Source organism: Phodopus roborovskii, unplaced genomic scaffold, assembly GCF_943737965.1.
Source record: "Phodopus roborovskii unplaced genomic scaffold, PHOROB, whole genome shotgun sequence".
Lineage (NCBI taxonomy): Eukaryota > Metazoa > Chordata > Mammalia > Rodentia > Cricetidae > Phodopus > Phodopus roborovskii.
The window spans coordinates 35,966,192-35,984,585 of record NW_026126517.1 but is presented as its reverse complement, the minus strand read 5'-3'; the positions used below and the strand labels follow the sequence as shown (position 1 = coordinate 35,984,585).

The 18,394-nt window shown below is 36.7% G+C and overlaps 1 protein-coding gene across 1 annotated transcript in view; it reads left to right on the top strand.

The window, feature by feature from the left end:
• The window catches only part of Arih1 (ariadne RBR E3 ubiquitin protein ligase 1), an 83,177-nt gene extending 65,742 nt beyond the window's left edge, over positions 1-17,435 (top strand). Inside the window, exons 11-14 of the mRNA XM_051197616.1 lie at positions 4,187-4,244; positions 10,978-11,238; positions 12,670-12,782; positions 14,114-17,435. Of these exons, the coding sequence (XP_051053573.1) occupies positions 4,187-4,244; positions 10,978-11,238; positions 12,670-12,782; positions 14,114-14,198 (517 nt within the window). The 3' untranslated portion in view covers positions 14,199-17,435. The remainder of the gene's footprint in view (positions 1-4,186; positions 4,245-10,977; positions 11,239-12,669; positions 12,783-14,113) is intronic.
• Positions 17,436-18,394: the final 959 nt, after the last annotated feature.

Sequence of the window (18,394 nt, the reverse complement as noted above, 5' to 3'; positions counted from 1 at the left end):
TCCTATAGGTCAATGATATAAACTAGACTTTACAGAAATTTAGCCTTTGAATTTTCCTTATCTTACACGTCATTAAACAGCATTTTTATTGGCTTTAATGATTTGAATGGTACTGAGCAAAATCTGTATTTTTAACTTCTCTTGCATTCCTATTTGGAAGAATTACCTACAACTGGGAAGTTCTTCAAATGGGTCTTTATTGTATTTTTTTTTTTTTTTTTAGAGTTCTTTTAGACTGAGAGTTAATGTTAGATTTGTGTGCAGTTATCTCTTGGCATCCATTGGAGATGGGGTCTGCGATGCCCTGTGGATACCAAAATCTGAGCATGTTTTAACGTCATTGTATACACTAATAGATTATTTCCATGTATGTAGGTTAATTATACTACTTTGCAAACCGTAGATGTTCTGTAGATGATATTATTTAGTGATAATGACTAGGATAAAGACATTTGTTTGTGTTTAGTAGTACAGTTAGTTATTTTCAGATATTTTTTGCTCCAGGAAAGAGTGTTCCCATAGATGCATAGTCTTTGGATACAAAGGTTACCTGTGTTAAACAGCATTGTTTCATTTCCTTCTGTACTAATAATCTTGTTGTCGTATTTTTTGGGAAAATGCAAGTAAAACTTTAGATACATTTTGAGAAACATAGGAGCTAAGGATGTATCCTTATGAGAAATGAAAGGCTTATAATATGCGAATGGCCCACTTGTGTTAATTTGTGTTACCTTCCTGCTTTCTGTTGATCCCCCTGGGAAAGTTAGGAAATAGATTGCAGTGTAAAATAGTTTGAATGTTGTGAGGGTTTAAGTAGAAGTGGCATGGTTAGATGAAAAGAGTCTGTATTGTGTTCTTTATACATTGTCAATTTCAGTGCTCTTTGGAGACTGGATGGGAAGGGGAGGGTGCAGGTTCAAGGCAAGATAGGAACTTAAGGCAAAAATTAGGCATTTGCTTTTAGTTTAATTGGAACTTGTGTTATAGTAATTGAAAGAATGGTAGTAGGGATTATTTCTGAAACTAATTTTGAGGTAAACTATGAGTTGTGAGTTGGAGTTAAATTATACCATTGTCAGGTCTGAAGATAGATTCTCTGTTTATTTTGGTTTTTGTGGGCTTTGGAGGTGGTAGTTTTGTTGTTGATGTTGGTGTTTGTTTTCCATTCAAGACAGGGTTTTTCTGTGTGTGTGTATATATATCCTTGGCTGGCCTGGAACTCTCAGAGATCTACCTGCTTCTTCCTTGCAATTGATTAAAGTTGTGCTGACAACACGCATGTAAGCACACACTCACACACTCAACCGCGAGCTCGTGCTTGTTCATACACACATCTCTACATTCTCTGCATTTTAAGACAGCAAACTCTAGGTTTCCCAGAAACTAAAATAAGGTGCTTTTGTATGCAAGTCCAGTGAAGGGGAGAATAAAGAAGAGTTGTTTTTTATTTGTTGTTTGTTTGTTTGTGTTTTTCGAGACAAGGTTTCTCTGTGTAGCTTTGGAGCCTGTCCTGGCACTCATTCTGTAGACCAGGCTGGCCCCCAAACTCACAGAGATCCGCCTTTGCCTCCCAAGTGCAGGGAATAAAGGCGTGCTCCACCACCACCCATCTAGAAGACTTTCAAGACCTCCTAGTTTGATGGCATCTCTAATCACAACTCAGATTTCAATTAGGTCATACAAAGCAAAAGAGAGCTACCATAGACTGACTGATGAGCTGGGCAAAAGGGCCATGTCTTTATGCTTGTTCACCATGCAAATATATCCTCCCTTTTTTTTTTTTTTTTTTATGTCTTAATAAACCTTTGATTGTCAAAACAGTATTCCAAGTAGCAGAGTCAGTTATTTGAGTTAGAAATATAGGTAGACCCATAGCTTTGCTATGCTGGCCTTAAAATCTTTAGTGCTTTTGGAAGGGAAAAGGCTGTGTTCAGATGGTGCTTTAAAATACAGTTTAAAAAAAATATTGTAAGGAGTGGATATGGTGGCATACATCTTTATTTAATTCCAGCAGGTGGATCTCTAAATGACAGACTAGCCTGGTTTGCATAAATAGTTCTGGACCAGCCTGAGTTATTTGAGAGACTGTGTCTCAAAAAGAGAAAATTGTAGGGTTTAGGGGATAGGAAGAAAAGAATGTTAATATTTAACCAAAAGAAATAAGGGCAATGAGCTCTCAGTTAAATTAAGCAAACTAATTCATGAAGAAAAAGTATTAAGTGATCAGGTTAAAATTAACATTAAATCTTCCTAACCCAGATAAATTTTCTTTGTTACTTTAAGACTAGTTGTGGGTTACTTAAGAATAGTGGGAAATAGGCAGTAGGCAAGTATAAAAATTAAGAAATTAAAAGTATAATTTAAATTTCTGAAATTTGTGATTTAATTCTACATCTAACATCTATATCTGAGCCTTATTTCAGCAGAATATTTCATTGGGAACAGAAATTTGTATTCTATTATGTAAAAATAGGCAGAGATAATCAGGATTGATTGGTTATTTCTTGAAGTAAACATAATGGATTTGCATTTTCCTTAAAAAGTTGCATGAAAGTTTTCCCTGCTTCTTTCTGCTTTCTGGTACATTTTTGTAAGAGATCATCTTATCTCTGAAGCCATGTTACTGAAACATGTAAGTTAAAGAAAGGTATTGAACACATGCGCATGCAAGTGCTCGCTCTCTTTATCTCTTCTGGAAACTGCTTTCTAATGTGTATTGGTAAAATCAAAGATAATGTGTATTTGTATATTATGTGTACATATAAATACATAGACACCATTATAATTCTGGAGGGCTGAAAATACAGCTCAGTTGCAGAGCATTTACTCAGTGTGTGTAAACCTCTAGATCCAATTCTTAGTACCATGTGTACCCATTCATATTCAAAAAAACAATTCTGAGAAAGTTGATAAGTCTGTACAACAACTCAATTTTAGATTTACTCTTTATGAATGTGCATGTTTGCTTGCTTGTGTGAGTTGTGTGTGACTGAGAATCTGCATTTGTCATACACATGATCACTCATCTTTCAACAGCTGCCCACAAAAGGCCAGAGGGGGGCATTATTAAATGACTTGGAATTGGAGTTCCAGAAAGTTTTGAGCTGCCTACTGTGTATGCTGGGAATTAAATTCTGGTCCCTTTGAGTAGCAAGCTCTCAGTCATTGAGCCATCTCTTGAGCCCCATGCAATTCTGTTTTGCCATTTAAATGTAAACTTTTTTCTTTGGGATAGAGAGAGGGACGGGGTTTTAAGAAGCTAAATAAAGGTTCACAGATGTTGGATCTTAACTTCCTGCTAACTGAACTGCCTCTATGTGTTAACTCTGAAATAGTTTTTGAAAGTCGATTGCAAGTGGGTAGTTAAGCATCACATTAATAAATAGCCACAATTAGAATGTAGTCTGTCATAAAACATATGATGTAGCCAGGTGTGGTATTATGTAACCTTAATCCCAGCACATGGGCACCTGTGTCAGGCAGATCTCTGGGAGTTTTAGGTCAGCCTGGTCTACATGTTAGCCAGAGTTACTGAGAACTTGTGTAAACAACAAAACAGAATACTTAGTAACAAGGACAGAAGAAATGCCAATCATTTCCACACTGAGCTAGCTAACTTACCTGCGCGTGTTCCTTCCTTCTTCCCTTTTATGTATCATTTAGTTCTCAGTGACAATAAATTATAGTAGTGTGTAAAAGTACATAGCACAACATCTTTTTAAGAGTAATTTGCTGATTAGATTGTTGGTCCTCTGGTTTATGAAAGGAGAGATACAGTGAATAACTAATGGCTTAGGAGATAAGGTAATCTCATCAGAAACAAGAGTTTGAAGTTAAGTTGTAAACATAAGCTCTATACTGCATTGTTTTCTGGTGGTTGTAACTTAGCGGATTTTGGGATGGGTTACCCAGAAGATGCAATTTCTTATCACTTCATGGAGAATTGACCTACTATTTTAGACAACCAAAATATGTGCTGGATTATGTTCAACCTTCCAGTATGATTTATTTAGACTTGTACTTCCACTATTATAACACTAGAACCCTGGGTTTTGATATCTCAGTTTATCTGTTGTAAAGTAGAATGCTGGTTCTAGATAATCACTTAGTACAAGTTAAAACACTACATTCTCTTCCTTTTGTAATTGATTTATGGCTTTCTGAAATCCTCTTAATTTTCTTTAAGGTACAACTGTAACCGCTATAATGAGGATGATGCAAAGGCTGCAAGAGATGCCCAAGAGGTGAGTGCAGTCATGGCAGGGCAGCACTGGCTAAGAATGTCCAAGGCACATTTCAGGGCTAACTTTGCAGAAGCATTTAGTTCTCAATTATTTGTAGATAGACACTCCATTAAATGCTAGATATGTACTTAGATTTAGAAAAGGGACTCTTCTTCAGTGCTTTTTCAGAGCATTCATTTTTGTTTTCTCAGACAGACTCTGTATCCTAGATGAACATCAAATGCATGATCCTTCTGTTTCTGCTTCTTCTTGACTATTGATTATAGACATTTGCACTGTGCGCAGTCCTTTTGTTTTTTTTTTTTTTTTTTTTTTTTTGTCTTGTTACTGGTTTGTTGATTTTGAGACAAGCTCTTGCTTTGTATTTTGCATTCCTAAGCAAAGTTTACCAAGTCTGAGATTACAAGGGTATGCCAATTATACTCCTCCATAATGACCATCTTGGTTGATTTCTTTCTTTCAATTGAGCTAGTTGTGTTGGGTATTTTCAGGTCCCAGTGGTGGTGTGTGTCAGCACTTACCTCTGACTTCTGCTCACTCAAAAAGGAGAATTAAGAGGCCAGTAATTATTGAGTGAAGTGCCACTATTTTGCATAGAGCACACTGTGTGTCTATTTTTGCTTTGTTTTTACCTCATTGTTAATGTAATGTCAGCTGAATTGAAACAGATCCTCTCAGGAGTCACCTCTCATAGAGAAATGACCTGCTATTAGGAAGGGATTCAGACAATATAGGTTTGGATTTATATTACTTTTTTTTTTTAAATTAAACTAATTATAGTAGTTTCAGAACCATTGAATTTTTAGTCATTTTTATTGAAATTCTTAGAGACACAAAAATGCTTTTTAGCTGGGTGGTGGTGCACACCTTTAATCCCTTCTCTTGGGAGGCAGAGGTTGGCGATCTCACTGAATTCAGTGCCATCCTGATCTACAGAGTGAGTGTCAAGACTACATAGAGAAACCTTGTTTTGAAAAAACAAATGTTTTTTTAAATGCTTTTCCTAACTGGACACAATCCATAGTTTTTAAAGGCATTTTTTTAAAATTTCTAGGCTTGGCATATTGTTGTGTGCCTGTAATCCCAACATTCTGGAGGGTTGGAGGGTCTCAAATTTGAGTACAGCCTTTGGCTGCATAGCAAGCTTGAGATCAGCAAGACTCCTCTTATTCAGCACACACAGACATCAATTATTACTAATTTTTCTTTTTAAATGCCCCCAGTACATATTACGTACACTCCCATATTGGTAGAAATAAAGGTACTGTCTTTTATAATTACAAATGACAAATGTTTCACAGATTGATGTGATATTTTGCCTCCCTTAGGGGAGTGTAGTTCATGTAGTTTGTTTTCTGGGTCTTTTAGATTTTCAAGACAGGGTTTCTCTGCCTCCTGAATGCTAAGATTAAAGGCATGTATCACCACTGCCTTGCAAGACATGTGTTATCTTTCTAGGTCAGTCTGGGTACAGAGTACTGGAATTACATGCATGCTATTTTAGTCTTTTCAAAACACAGAAAAATTCTCACAAATTATAATACTGCTTTAAATATATTTGCTATAGTATTATTTAAATATGTGACTATAAAACCACTTGGAAATATCTTATTTCTATATAGCAGTATAACCATATTAAAACACAAAGCAGTAAAACTTGTTGCCATTCATTTAATTTTGTAGATATTGAAGTGGTGTACCACTGTGTCCTGTTTATGTGGTGAAAGGGATAGAAACTAGGGATTCCTGTCTTACATGTCAGTCATCCTACCAGTTGAGCTATATAGCTATTGGTATTATTGTCATCTTTTATACTTTAAAGGGCATGGTGGTACACTTTGAATCCCAGCATAGACAAGCAAGAGATTTCTGTGAATTCAAGACAGCCAGTGCTACATAAAGAGGCCATGACTCAAAAAAAAAAAAAAAAAAAAATGTATTTCTGTGGTCTGCTAATACCAGATTGTTTGGTACCTCTACTTCACTCCCATTTAAGATGGGTCACTGTCTTAATTACAGATACTGCTGATATGATAAAAACACAATGACCAAAAGCAACTTGGGGAGGAAAGGGTTTATTTCACTCTTATTTTCATATAACCATTCATCATCAAACACAGTTAAGGGCAGGAACTAATCCAGGGCAGAAACCTGAAACAGTAGCTGATGTAGAGGCCATGGAGGAGTGCTGCTTACTGGCTTTCTACCTATGACTTGCTCAGCCTGCTTTCTTATAGAACTCAGGACCCCCATCCCAGGCATGGCACCACCCACATTGGATTGGGTCCTTCCCCCACACTAATTAAGGAAAACCCTACAGGCTTGCCTACACCCAATCCTACAGAGGTGCTCTCTCTCTCTCTCTCCCCCTCCCCCCCCTCTCTCCCCCTCCCCCCTCTCTCTAATCGAGGCTCCCTACTATCCGTTGTCTCTAGCTTGTGTCAAAGTTGACTTAAAGTAAGCCAGTACAGTCACTTTGTATGATTCTGGTTTACAAATTATTAGTGGTAGTCAGTGCTTTCTCTAACTTCCTTTTGTTTTAAACCTTAGCTCATTTTAACTTGTTAGAAATCATGATTGTTTAAAATCCTATTGAAGAACAATGCCATATATTTTTCCATTATGTTTTTGGGTTTTGAGAATTCATTTTGAATACAAAGAAATATTGTTTTCCTTGTGAGTGACACTGTATTTTTCCTAGTTACCCTGAATGTAGCCAGAGATTTATGTTTAGCACCGATCTTTGTTCTGAAGACCCCATCATCTCAGTACCATCACACAGAAAAAAATTAAGTCTCAGTATGAATTTTTCTGTGACAAACCACATTTAGCCCATAATACCTGCTATTTGTGTGTTGGTAAAATCCCTTTTTAAGCTCTTTGAGGGAAGGTGGATGTTGTGCATAGCTTTTAAAGTAGGGGGTCTATGGTTTTTGTCCATCACAAATTAGACCAATCTAGAATCTTAAATTTGTGGGGGCATAGGGAAATATTTTGTATCACTATCATTATTCCATTGGTTATATACCATTAAATGCTTATTTAACTTTTGATTTTTCTTTATTCCCACTCTGACTTGCTGATCTGATGCCTCTTTGGTTATTACAGTCTTCAAAAGTCTTAGGAATTTGGTACATAGTTCAAAAAGATCCTTCGTGGCACTTTGAGTACTTGTAGAAAAGTTTATATACTCGGTTGTGCTGATAGTGGCAAAATTTTGATTTTTCTCGCTTTGGAAGTCAGAATACCTTTTCTATAGAAGGTCAAATAAAGCCATGCCTGATGGCACAGAGAGAAGTTAAGAACCACCCTGAACAATAATGTAGTGAGACTGTTTCAAAAGGTGTGTGTTTTGGGGGAATCGGAGAGATGCTCAGTGTTTAAAACATGACTTAAAAAAGCATGGACCCACCCAAATTCAGATCTACAGCATCCATGTAGCAGCTACCTGTAATTCTAGCAATAAGGAAGCAGAAATAGGATTCCTGTGGTTAGCTACTTAGCTAACCACAGAATCAATAAGATCTGTGTTCAGAAAGAGGAGCATCTTGATTTCAAGGCCAGCCTAACCTTGTTCCCTGACCCTCTCAAAAAAAAAAAAAAAAAAAAAAAAAAAAAGAAAGAAAGAAAGAAAAAGAAAGAGAAAAGGGAAAAAACAAAACATTTCCGTGTGTGAGTGAGTGATATTGGGAGCTTCAGATTGAAGTAGTAGTGTGAGTGAGTGATATTGGGAGCTTCAGATTGAAGTAGTCCTGAGGTTCAGAGCTTATATATTAAGAGCAATGGTGGTGCACGACTTTATTCCCAGCACTCTGGAGGCAGAAGCAGGCAGGTCTCTGTGAGTTTGTGGTCAGTCTGGTCTACAAAGTGAGTTCCAAGACAGGCTTCAAAGCTACACAGAGAGACAACCCCCCCCCCAAAAAAAAGACATAGTCTTTTGCTTAAATATGTATATTTGAATATTTAGATTTCTATATGCTCTGTCATAGAAGCTATGTATGTTTATGTGTGGTAAAGTTACACTTAAATTTAACTAATCATTTTCTATTTAGCAGTTGCTAATAATACCAAGTTTACGATTTAAAATAATTCACTTCTAGAGACTTTCTGAAAAATCAAAGAGACTTTAGGTCAGTTATTTTTGTCAGACAGTATTGCAAAACATATCTAAAGTCCAAAATTGTATCGTTTTATTAATACTAAAATTGTATTGTTTCATTAATACTACTTTGTATATTATCAAATTATAGGATTTACTGAATACCATTATTGTGCATAGATGTATTGGGAAGGTGTTTGAAACTGACTCCGGTGACTGATGCCAATCAAATGTGTGCTTTACCCCCATACTACATCTGTAGCACTCTAGCCCTCATTTTAGATTGTTATTGTAAATATGTATACATTTGGTTGGCTGGGAGAGGGGGTAGGGGAAGCACAGGGTCTTACTCTGTAGCCATGGCTGGTCTGTATTTATGTTGACCATGTTCTTCCCAGTTTTGGCAATCTTCCTGCCTCTATCTGCTGAGTACTGGTATTAAAGGTGGGCAACTCCACACACAACCTCCTATTTAGAATTATAGCATATTTGAATCAACTTTTCAGATGCTTCCAGTTCTGTCTGAAATTTTTTGTTTTCACTTTTTTAGGCAGGATCTCATACTGTAAGTTATCTATTAAAAATTTAAATATGTTTTGCCTGTATGTACAAGCACATACATGCATGTATTCTCCGAGAGGACAATTCTCAGGATGGCTTTTCTTCTTGTCGCCTTGTTCAGATTTACTTTACAGTTAGTTCTTTCAAATTGTGTCCATAAATAGGATTTGATTGATAACCTCAATTCCTCTTTATTTGTAGAAACTAGATCGTTTTCTCCTGCAGCTTTTCCAAATTTAAGGGTTTTATTGCTTGTAACTCCCTGGTGTCATTAGTAGCCTTTTCTGTCTCTACTACTATTAGTGTTTTTGTTTTGTTTTAAGATGGCTGTATGGCTTCACCTGGAACTCTGCATAGACCAGTCTGCTTTTTGTTTGTTTGTTTTTTTTTTTTTTTCAAGGCAGGTTTTCTCTGCCTTCTTAAGTCTATAAATTTAAGCAAATTCATACTTATCAAGAATATTGGACATTTACTTGAGGACTGGAGAAATGGCTCAGGGGTTAAAAACTCACGGGCTGCTCTTCCAGAAAATCTGGGTTTAGTTTCCAGCACCAACATGGTAACTCACAACCTCCTGTAACTCTTTATTTCTAGGGAATCTGATGTCTTTTTCTTGCTTTTCTAAGCACCAGGCAGAAAAGTGATTTATAGACATACACATAAATTAATTTAAAACTACATTTTTTTAATAAAAATACTTAGTCCTTAGTTTGTTCTTTCTACTTAAGTTACATTGTCTTAGGAGCTAAACAATATCTTTTCCCCTTATGATAGTGGTAGTTAGCTACTTTTAAGATACTATGTTTTGCCAGCAGTGGTAGTATACACTTTAGTCCCAGCACTTGGGGGCAGAGACAGGTGGAACTCTGAGAGTTCAAAGTCAGTTAGTCTGTTATCCAGAGCATGTTCCAGGACAGGCTCCAAAGCTACAGATAAATTCTGATGGTGCGTTCCACCCCCCCACCCCCCAAAAAGAAATTGTTTTAAGGGATGGGTTGTATGTAAATTTGCTTAGCTTGCACAGACCTTAGGGTTTAGTCAGCAGCAGCACATACAGCTGCTTCTTATTGTCCCTCTTTGTGTCCTCTGTAGAGTGCTTTCTAAGAAAACTAAAAAAATATTCTTTATCAACATTGTTTAATTTTTTGGTCACTAATTGTAGGGCAGACATTTTAATGTTGAGTTAAAATAGACAAATATGTGCCTCATGGGTGCTGTATGGAAAGTATAGCAAGGCATTCAGATCAGTGTTAAATAACAAAGGTAACATAAATGACTTTATTCTTAATTCTAAATTAAGACTAATTATAAATCGTGGTTTCATTTTATCAGCAAATATGTGAAATTTCAATTGGCAGTTTTAAATAAACTTATACTCATGGATACAATTTTTAATATTTGTAAATGTGTACTTTTAAGTATATATATATGTCTGTGTCACAATGTATACCTATCATTTTCTTTGGGTAAACATTTGAAATTTATTCTATTAATTTTGAATACACAGTGCATTATTGATAGGTCTCTTCCTCCTCCACTCCCCAGTGTCATATTACTCTCTACTTTTCTGAGTTCAGTGGTTTTAGATTCTTTATGTAAGTCAAGATTGTCTAGTATATATATTTCTATACAGGCTTATTAGTACATTGTTTTCCATGGTTACCCATGTTGTTGCATTTACTTCTCTAAAGCTGAGCAGTGTTCCATTGACTTATATGCCACCATTTCTTTTTTCTTGATTATTGCAAATAATAAGCAGGGAAATAAAGATATACTTAACATAATTATTGATGTTGTTGGATGCCTAAATGTTATAATACTGAATCTTATGATGTTTCTACTTTTAGATTTTTGAGGGCCTTGTGTGTATTTTCCACAGTGATTCTACTAATTTACATTCATATAATAATCTTCCCTCTACACACTTGCCAACTCTTGGTATCTTTGCCCTTTCTGGTGATGAGCTGTTTTAATGTGTGAGGTGCTATCACATTGTAGCTTAATTAGACACCAGCTTTTGTATATGGTATGTATGTCATAATTACAAGGCCTTTATTTTTCTTACTGGGCCAGCGATCTAGGGCAGCCCTGCAGAGGTACCTGTTCTACTGTAATCGATATATGAACCACATGCAGAGTCTACGCTTTGAGCATAAGCTGTATGCTCAGGTGAAGCAGAAGATGGAGGAGATGCAACAGCACAACATGTCCTGGATCGAGGTGCAGTTCCTGAAGAAAGCAGTCGATGTCCTCTGCCAGTGTCGTGCCACACTCATGTACACTTATGTCTTCGCTTTCTACCTCAAAAAGAATAACCAGTCCATTATCTTTGAGGTAGGACTAGTTCCTCGATGGGGTGCTCATGCCTTTAATCCCAGCATTTGCAAGGCAGATCTCTCTGTGAGTTCCTGCCTGGTCTACAGAGCAAGTTCCAGGACAACCTCCAAAGCAATACAGAGAAATTCTGTTTCAAACAAAACAAAAAAGTAGTTTCTAGAAAGAGAAACTTCATTATACTAAACTGCATTCAAATTTATGTGGTTTAGCCAGCTAGTTAATTGTGCTGGCTCTATAGTCAGCCCTCAATTTGAATTTTTGCTTTTTTTTTTTTTTTTTTTTTTTTTTTTCCTGGTTTAATGCTGAAGAATTGGAGAACATTATTTTCCTCTTATCTCTCCCTTCTCTCCTTGGTGGTTTTCTTTTTCTGGGGTTTTTGTTTGTCTTGATACAGGAGGGTTTAGCTCCTCCAGAGTACTGGGATTAAAGGTTTATACCACCACATCCTGCTCATGCATCAATTTTTACGACATCTTCATTTGAAAAACCCTTACTACTAAAAGCCCCACTAAAGCTAGTTTTCTGTCTATTGAGAACTTAGATGTGACAGGTGGTGAACAAGCAATTTATATGAATTGTCACTTAAGCCTCATGTTATCCTAAAATGTTAAGTACTTCACTCTCATCCAAACTAGGGAATAGCAGGGCTTGATGGCTCATGCCTGTAATGTCAGCATTCAGGAAGCAGAGGGAGGCACATCTTTATGAGTTGACAACTAGCCTGGTTTTAGTCCAGCCAGAACTACATATTAAGACCCTATCTCAAATAAATAAATAAATAAATAAATAAATAAATAAATAAATAAATAAATAAATAAATATGCAAGCCACAACAAAAATTGATGCATAGAATACTGATCTTGCTTGCATATGATGTGAAATAGATTTATTCAGCTGGATATAATGGCACATGCTTTAAACTCAGAACTCTGGAGGTAAAGGCAGGTGGATCTCTTACTGGTTTGAGGCTAATATGGCTTACATAGAGAGTTCGATGCCACCCAGGGTTACGCAGCAGACCATATCTTTTAAAACAATAACAAAACTGTATATATGAAAACTCATGAAAATGCCTGTAGCCAAATGTGGGCAAACTTTTTATTTTTTTATTTTGTTTTGTTTTTCATGTTCTAATTTTTAGTTTTAAAAAAGCAGCTCTCAGATCTAGAACATTGTAAAGGCTTTTCCACATTATCCTCAATATTCTTCCAGAGGTAAATGTTTTAAATCTTTATGTTTTCTAACATTTTAAAGATTGTTCTGGACTAGAAAAAAAAATGGTTATGACAGCTGGAAGCCACAGAGAGCTTTAATAGTTAACCCAAAATGACTGTCAGTGTTAAGAGTTAAGTGTATAGTCATCAAACTACAAATAGGTTATATTTTAGCTTGACTTTGAAGCCAGAATTTATATTCTTTTTCTTTCAGAATAATCAAGCAGATCTAGAAAATGCCACAGAGGTACTTTCAGGTTACCTTGAACGAGATATTTCCCAAGATTCTCTGCAAGATATAAAGCAGAAAGTCCAAGATAAGTACAGGTGAGATTTTAATAGCTGGTAGATAAAATCTTCTGATGTCATTGATGAGATTCTGTATAGTTGATCTTACTTCTGTGTTTCCCAGATTACGTCTATGTATTGGGCAAAAAGAGGGCTGATCTGATCAAGTATAGAGGAGGAATCTAGCCATGTATTCTAATGGCTAATTCTAATCTCACTTGAAATCCCTACACCATAGGGAAAAAAGACTTTAAAAGGATTAAGTAGCCATTAGCATGAGGTGGTGAGAATTGGGTGTTGGTTTTATATAGGGACTCCAGTGGGTCATGGTTTTTTGCAATTGAAGTAGGCATTCTTTTAGAATTTTTGTTAGCTTTTATCTCTTAGGAGAAATGTAGCTCAGGGTATACAAGAGCTCTCTTTTTAAAATAATTCTTTTAAAAATTTATGTATATCTATGTGTGGGTATGTGGATATCCAAAGATGCCAGAAGAGGGTGTCATACTACCTGGAGTTACAGGCAGTTTTGAGCCACCAGGTGTGAGTAGTAGGATCTAAATGTGGACCCTCTAGAAAAGCAAGAAATGTTCTTTGTCACTGAGCCATCTCTCCATCCCATAGTCTCTTTTAGTAGTAGTAAGGACTGGGAAGTTAGAAGACCTGGAGATTTAATCCCAGTGTCTTCCTTTTGCTAAGTATAATTAATTATTACATTATGTTTATAGTGTAAATTTTACAGTTAACCAAGACTTTATAGATAGGAATAGATGGCCCATGTACTTAACTTTTGATTTTCTTCTTCTTTATCATTTTGGTTTTTCGAGACTGGGTTTCTCTGTAAAACAGCTCTGGCTGTCCTGGGACTTATTCTATAGACATGGCTGGCCTTGAAATCAGAGATTCACCTGACTCAGCTCTCAAATGCTGGGATTGAAGGCATGTGCCACCACAGCCCAGCCATAATTAACTCTTTATAATTTATGCAACTATTGTTTGAATCATTGTTTCTAGGACCCATCACAACTACAACATGAGGGCTCTAAAATTAATTTCTGACACTGGAAATCTGAGTTTCAAATAAATCTTGGCTTTGAAGATAGATCAGTGGTAGAATGTTTGTCTAGCATGCACAGAGTCCTGGGTTTGATTACTAGCAGTGAAAGAAAGCAAAAAACAGTCTTTAGGACAGTTAGAAGAGGTTTGATGTGTCTGTACAGATAAATCTGGAAATGTTCATGGTAGATGCTTTTTTCAAAGTCTGGACAAACTATTAGGAATAGTACTTTTTAAAAGTGGGTAAATGCCTCTTTTTCCTTATCAGAGGCTGATGACAAGCTGTTCTGTTTGTTTTGTTTTCTCTTTGATTACAGATACTGTGAGAGTCGACGAAGGGTTTTGTTACAGCATGTGCATGAAGGCTATGAAAAAGATCTGTGGGAGTACATTGAGGACTGAGAATGGCCCTGCATAAAATGAACTCTGAAAACTTTACCATCTAGAGTGCTCATGCAATTAAAACAAAACAAACACAAACACAAACAAGGAGGCACTAAGCCTGTTCTGACACTGCTGGTCTGTAGTACCAGAATTCTGTTTTGTTAACGGAAAGTTTAAGTAAATTATATTGTAATAAAAAAAGGTAGATAAACCATTGTACAACAGTATTCTAGGCCGCCAACAAAGTGTGACAGACACACAAAAAGCCCTCCAACTTTAACTTGTAACGTAGCTTCATTCTCAAAGCTGACTTCCTTTTTCTTTTTCCTAAGTGTAGTACAGTTAAAATTTCAATAGCTCCTTGACACTGCTTTTCATGTCCAAACCAGCCATTTTGTTGTACTTTGGTAAAGGACCTCTTCTCCTTCCTCCCCTGCACATACATGCCCCACACACAGTTGGGCTCACTTTCTCTCATACCCTAAGGTCATGAGTGATAATGATTATTAGCTACTTATAAAGGAAATTCTTGGGAGGGGAATGGGGTAGACAGCAAGAGGAATAAACAAAAAACACAAAAACTTTGTATATGACTTTTAAAACAAGAGGACAACACAGTATTTTTCAAAATTGTATATAGCGCATATGCATGGATAAGCAAGCGTGGCACGTGTTTGCATAATGTTTAATTACAAAAATATTTATTCTTTAAAAAGCTTCAAGATTATGTCTATTTGCTGTGCATTTTCTTTCAGTTGGCTTTATCTTTCCAGGGTTGGGATTGGGATAAAGGTATGTGTGTTAACCACCTCTGCAAGACCTAACTAGAGTATTCAGTTTCCCTTTCCTGATGTCATTTTGCCCTTTCTGGTTTGGTTCTGTCTTTTGCTGGCCATAGGCCTCATGCCTTGAATTCCTAGCTTCTAGATAAGGAACAAGGAAGTCAAGTCCTGAGCAAATGTCCTGGCCTGTTAAAGACTACAAAGGGGTTTTGTTGCTTCAGTTCATGAATGATCCTGCCCTAACCTATTCCTCCTGTGTGGCCTTGATGCCTCTACCCCAGCCTGTGTACCATGTCATGCACACAGCTGTAGGCACCTAGGTTCCCCATCACATCTGGAGGAAGCATTTCAAAATTTCTTTCCCTGTTTTATTTTTCTTGAATTGCTGCTTTGAGCCTTTTAAATTTTTAGTTACGGCTCGTCTCTCATCCCTTCTTTATGTTAGGGTGTTGAATACAATGTTTTCACTTTAAGTATAAATAAATAGCCATTCACTTTAGTCTGATATTGTGAACTTTAAATGGTGGATATTGAAATTGCTTGTGTGTGTTGCAGTGGGTTCAGTTTGAAGGCAAACACCACTAGAACATTGATAACTCCCATCCAGTGAATTTGAGTAGGAATCACTGAGTTTGCTTCTTTTCTATTGTCAGCATATAGGAGAATTAATAATGCATTTTAGCTGTGATGTCCATTTTTATGAAATTTCTACTAAAAGCTATGTTAAAAGTAAAGGGTGGTGGTGGTTTTATTAACTATAAACCTGTTTAGGCCATTCTGCCTGTGGTATTTTTCAACAGGTCAGCATCCCTAAGACTGTCAGTTTTATATTAGCGTGCAGAGTGAACTAGGCAACTAGATCAAGAGGTATAACTATTAAATGCCAGCTTTGGCTGAGGACCTCTTCGTCTTCCTTTAACTGTCTTGTGCCTAGGGAGTGTTTACCATTTGTGAGGCAGCTGTGTCTGTTCTTGCATTGTACATCTTATTACTCCATTGGGAAGTAGGTTCACTTTCCTCTGGCTTTTTGCCTAAGTTAGGCTTTGCTGAATCACCCTACTTTTCCTTTTAGAAAGGTTGTTACATGAGATGTACTTGCAACTGTTCTTTTCCCATCAAAAATCAGTGAATGTTTGCTGAGTATGTTTTGCTGCTTCCTTAAACTACTTGTTGCTTTAGGGTCAATTTATATCTTTTTTCTTCCCTTGTCACCTCGGGTGCAAATCTGAACTCACGTGTCTGCATTTCCATTTTCTCTTTGCCCTGTCTTTCTTTCCCTCTTTATGCATTTGACTTTATTTTAAATGATTTCATCAGTCTTTTTAAAAAACAAAAAAACATCAAAACCAAGGAGATTTCAAAGAAAGCTCAAAGTTCTTTTTCCTGGTGACTTTGGAAAGCAACCAGAATTGTCACATATATATGGTCCCTTATAATGCTTTTGTGTATGTGGTGTTTAAAAACAGTTAATTTCGCAGTATCTAGGTCTGAGTGTCATAAGTCCTCTTCACGCCCTGCCCTTGCAACAAGTTTCCAAAAGAGTGTGTGCACCTTATAGTCTCAGTCCCCACCATGGAGAGACAGTGCAGTTGGTTGGTGACACTTTCTAGATTGAGTGTTCACATGGGACCTGAGGGTATTACACTCATAATTTGTGTGGATCAAGGTGAATTGGCCTTTCTGCTACATTCAAGCTTTTAACAACTGCCTCCATACCTAACTGATTTTCCAGAATTTAACTGCTTTTGTTAGTAGCTTCAATGCCCCCCAGGTGGGATAGGCAAGCCATATTTATTGTTGGACAGCTTCCCTATTTGACCTACCTAAGTCTCTCAGAGGGCTCTACTTACAATAAGCACCAGGGTCTCCTTGTGTTTTGGGGTCAGTTATATTGTAGATGCATGCTTCATTTGAGCAATTCATTGAGCAGCAGGTGAACTTTCAATGATATACAATAAAATTTTGATCTAAAGCTCAGGAGACATACCATGTGGTAAATGGAGTAGCGTATAACATCACCAGACTTTAAATTCTTTGTAATTTGCTGCAACCCAGATTGTATATGTTTTATGTGTGTTTAAATAAATATATTAAAGGCACACGTGTATACATACATACCAATAGATCCAAGACTGACTGAGTTGGTTTGAAATGGTTGAATCTGCAGTGTAATGTGTGGTTCACCTGTGATTAGGAGTTGAAACTTAGAACAAGAGAGTAAAAGGACTTAATGTAACAAATTATTTTAGCCACGTATCCCGATATAGAGCACTTGGGGGATGGGATGGGGTGGGTTGGTGAGACAATCAGATCGATAAATTGATTAAATGCTCCTAACCCTGTAATTTTGTGCATAGAGCACCTTGTGCTGTGGAAATAACTGTTCTTAGATTTTCATTGTAACTGGACTGTTCAGGTTGCCCAGAGGGAAAGAACATTCCTAATTCTAATAAAATAAACGTTTATTTTGTTATTCCATTAGTTACTTATGTTTATTTTTATAGTTGAAAACATGACGTAGGTGGATGTTAGCCACCTGTATAATGTGCCTTATTCACTGTTCCTATTTAATATATACTGTCAAGAATTGGTTCAGGTCCTAGGTAGGGAACTGTGAATGAGACCATCCCCAACATTTAATTTGACTAACAGAACTTTCAGAAGACTTCTGAAAGCTTTCTGGTTTTGAAATTTCAAGCATTGAATTTAGGTTGTTGTGTTATAATAGTGATACACATATAGATGCTCACTCAGATCATGAAATGTCATTTTTAAAAAGATATTATTTAAAATGTTATTCTTAGCCTCAAAAATACTTCACCTTACTTTCACTTAGAAGCTGATGGTCCCTGTAAAGCAGTCTCGAAGCTGAAGATACTTACGTATATTGTTAATGACACTATAGCCAAGTCCAGACTTGAGGACAGTTGAGTCTTATCTGTAGTGTAGTAATTTGTCACTTTTCATCTTCAAAACACTCTAATACAAGTGGAGTAAAGATTGCTATTTCATGGAAGAGGAAAGTAAGACTTGATAAGATTAAATAACTTACCTGAAGCTTCACAATTCAATCTAGGACCAGAGCAACATCCACCTACCTCTATCTGTACAGTTTTCTTATTCTGGTCTCAGAATGGTGTAGTAGTATCCAAGACCAAAAGTGACTTTTTATGCTGTGCTTCTAAACCATACTTAGGCAGCAGTAATGCCTGGCAGTGCTCCTTCTAGAGGGTTACTGTATCGTCCCCACTATTGTTCCCATTTCTTCTAGAAAAGTCTCTCCCTACCTGTAGATTGAGGCAGCCTGTCCCCATAAATCATATTTGAAGCTACAGTCTCCAGTGGCAGCCATGCCACCACATATGACAGTTGAGAATAAATATCCTATAGTTTAACTATAGGATATTTGCAGTTGACCTTGATTTGGATGAC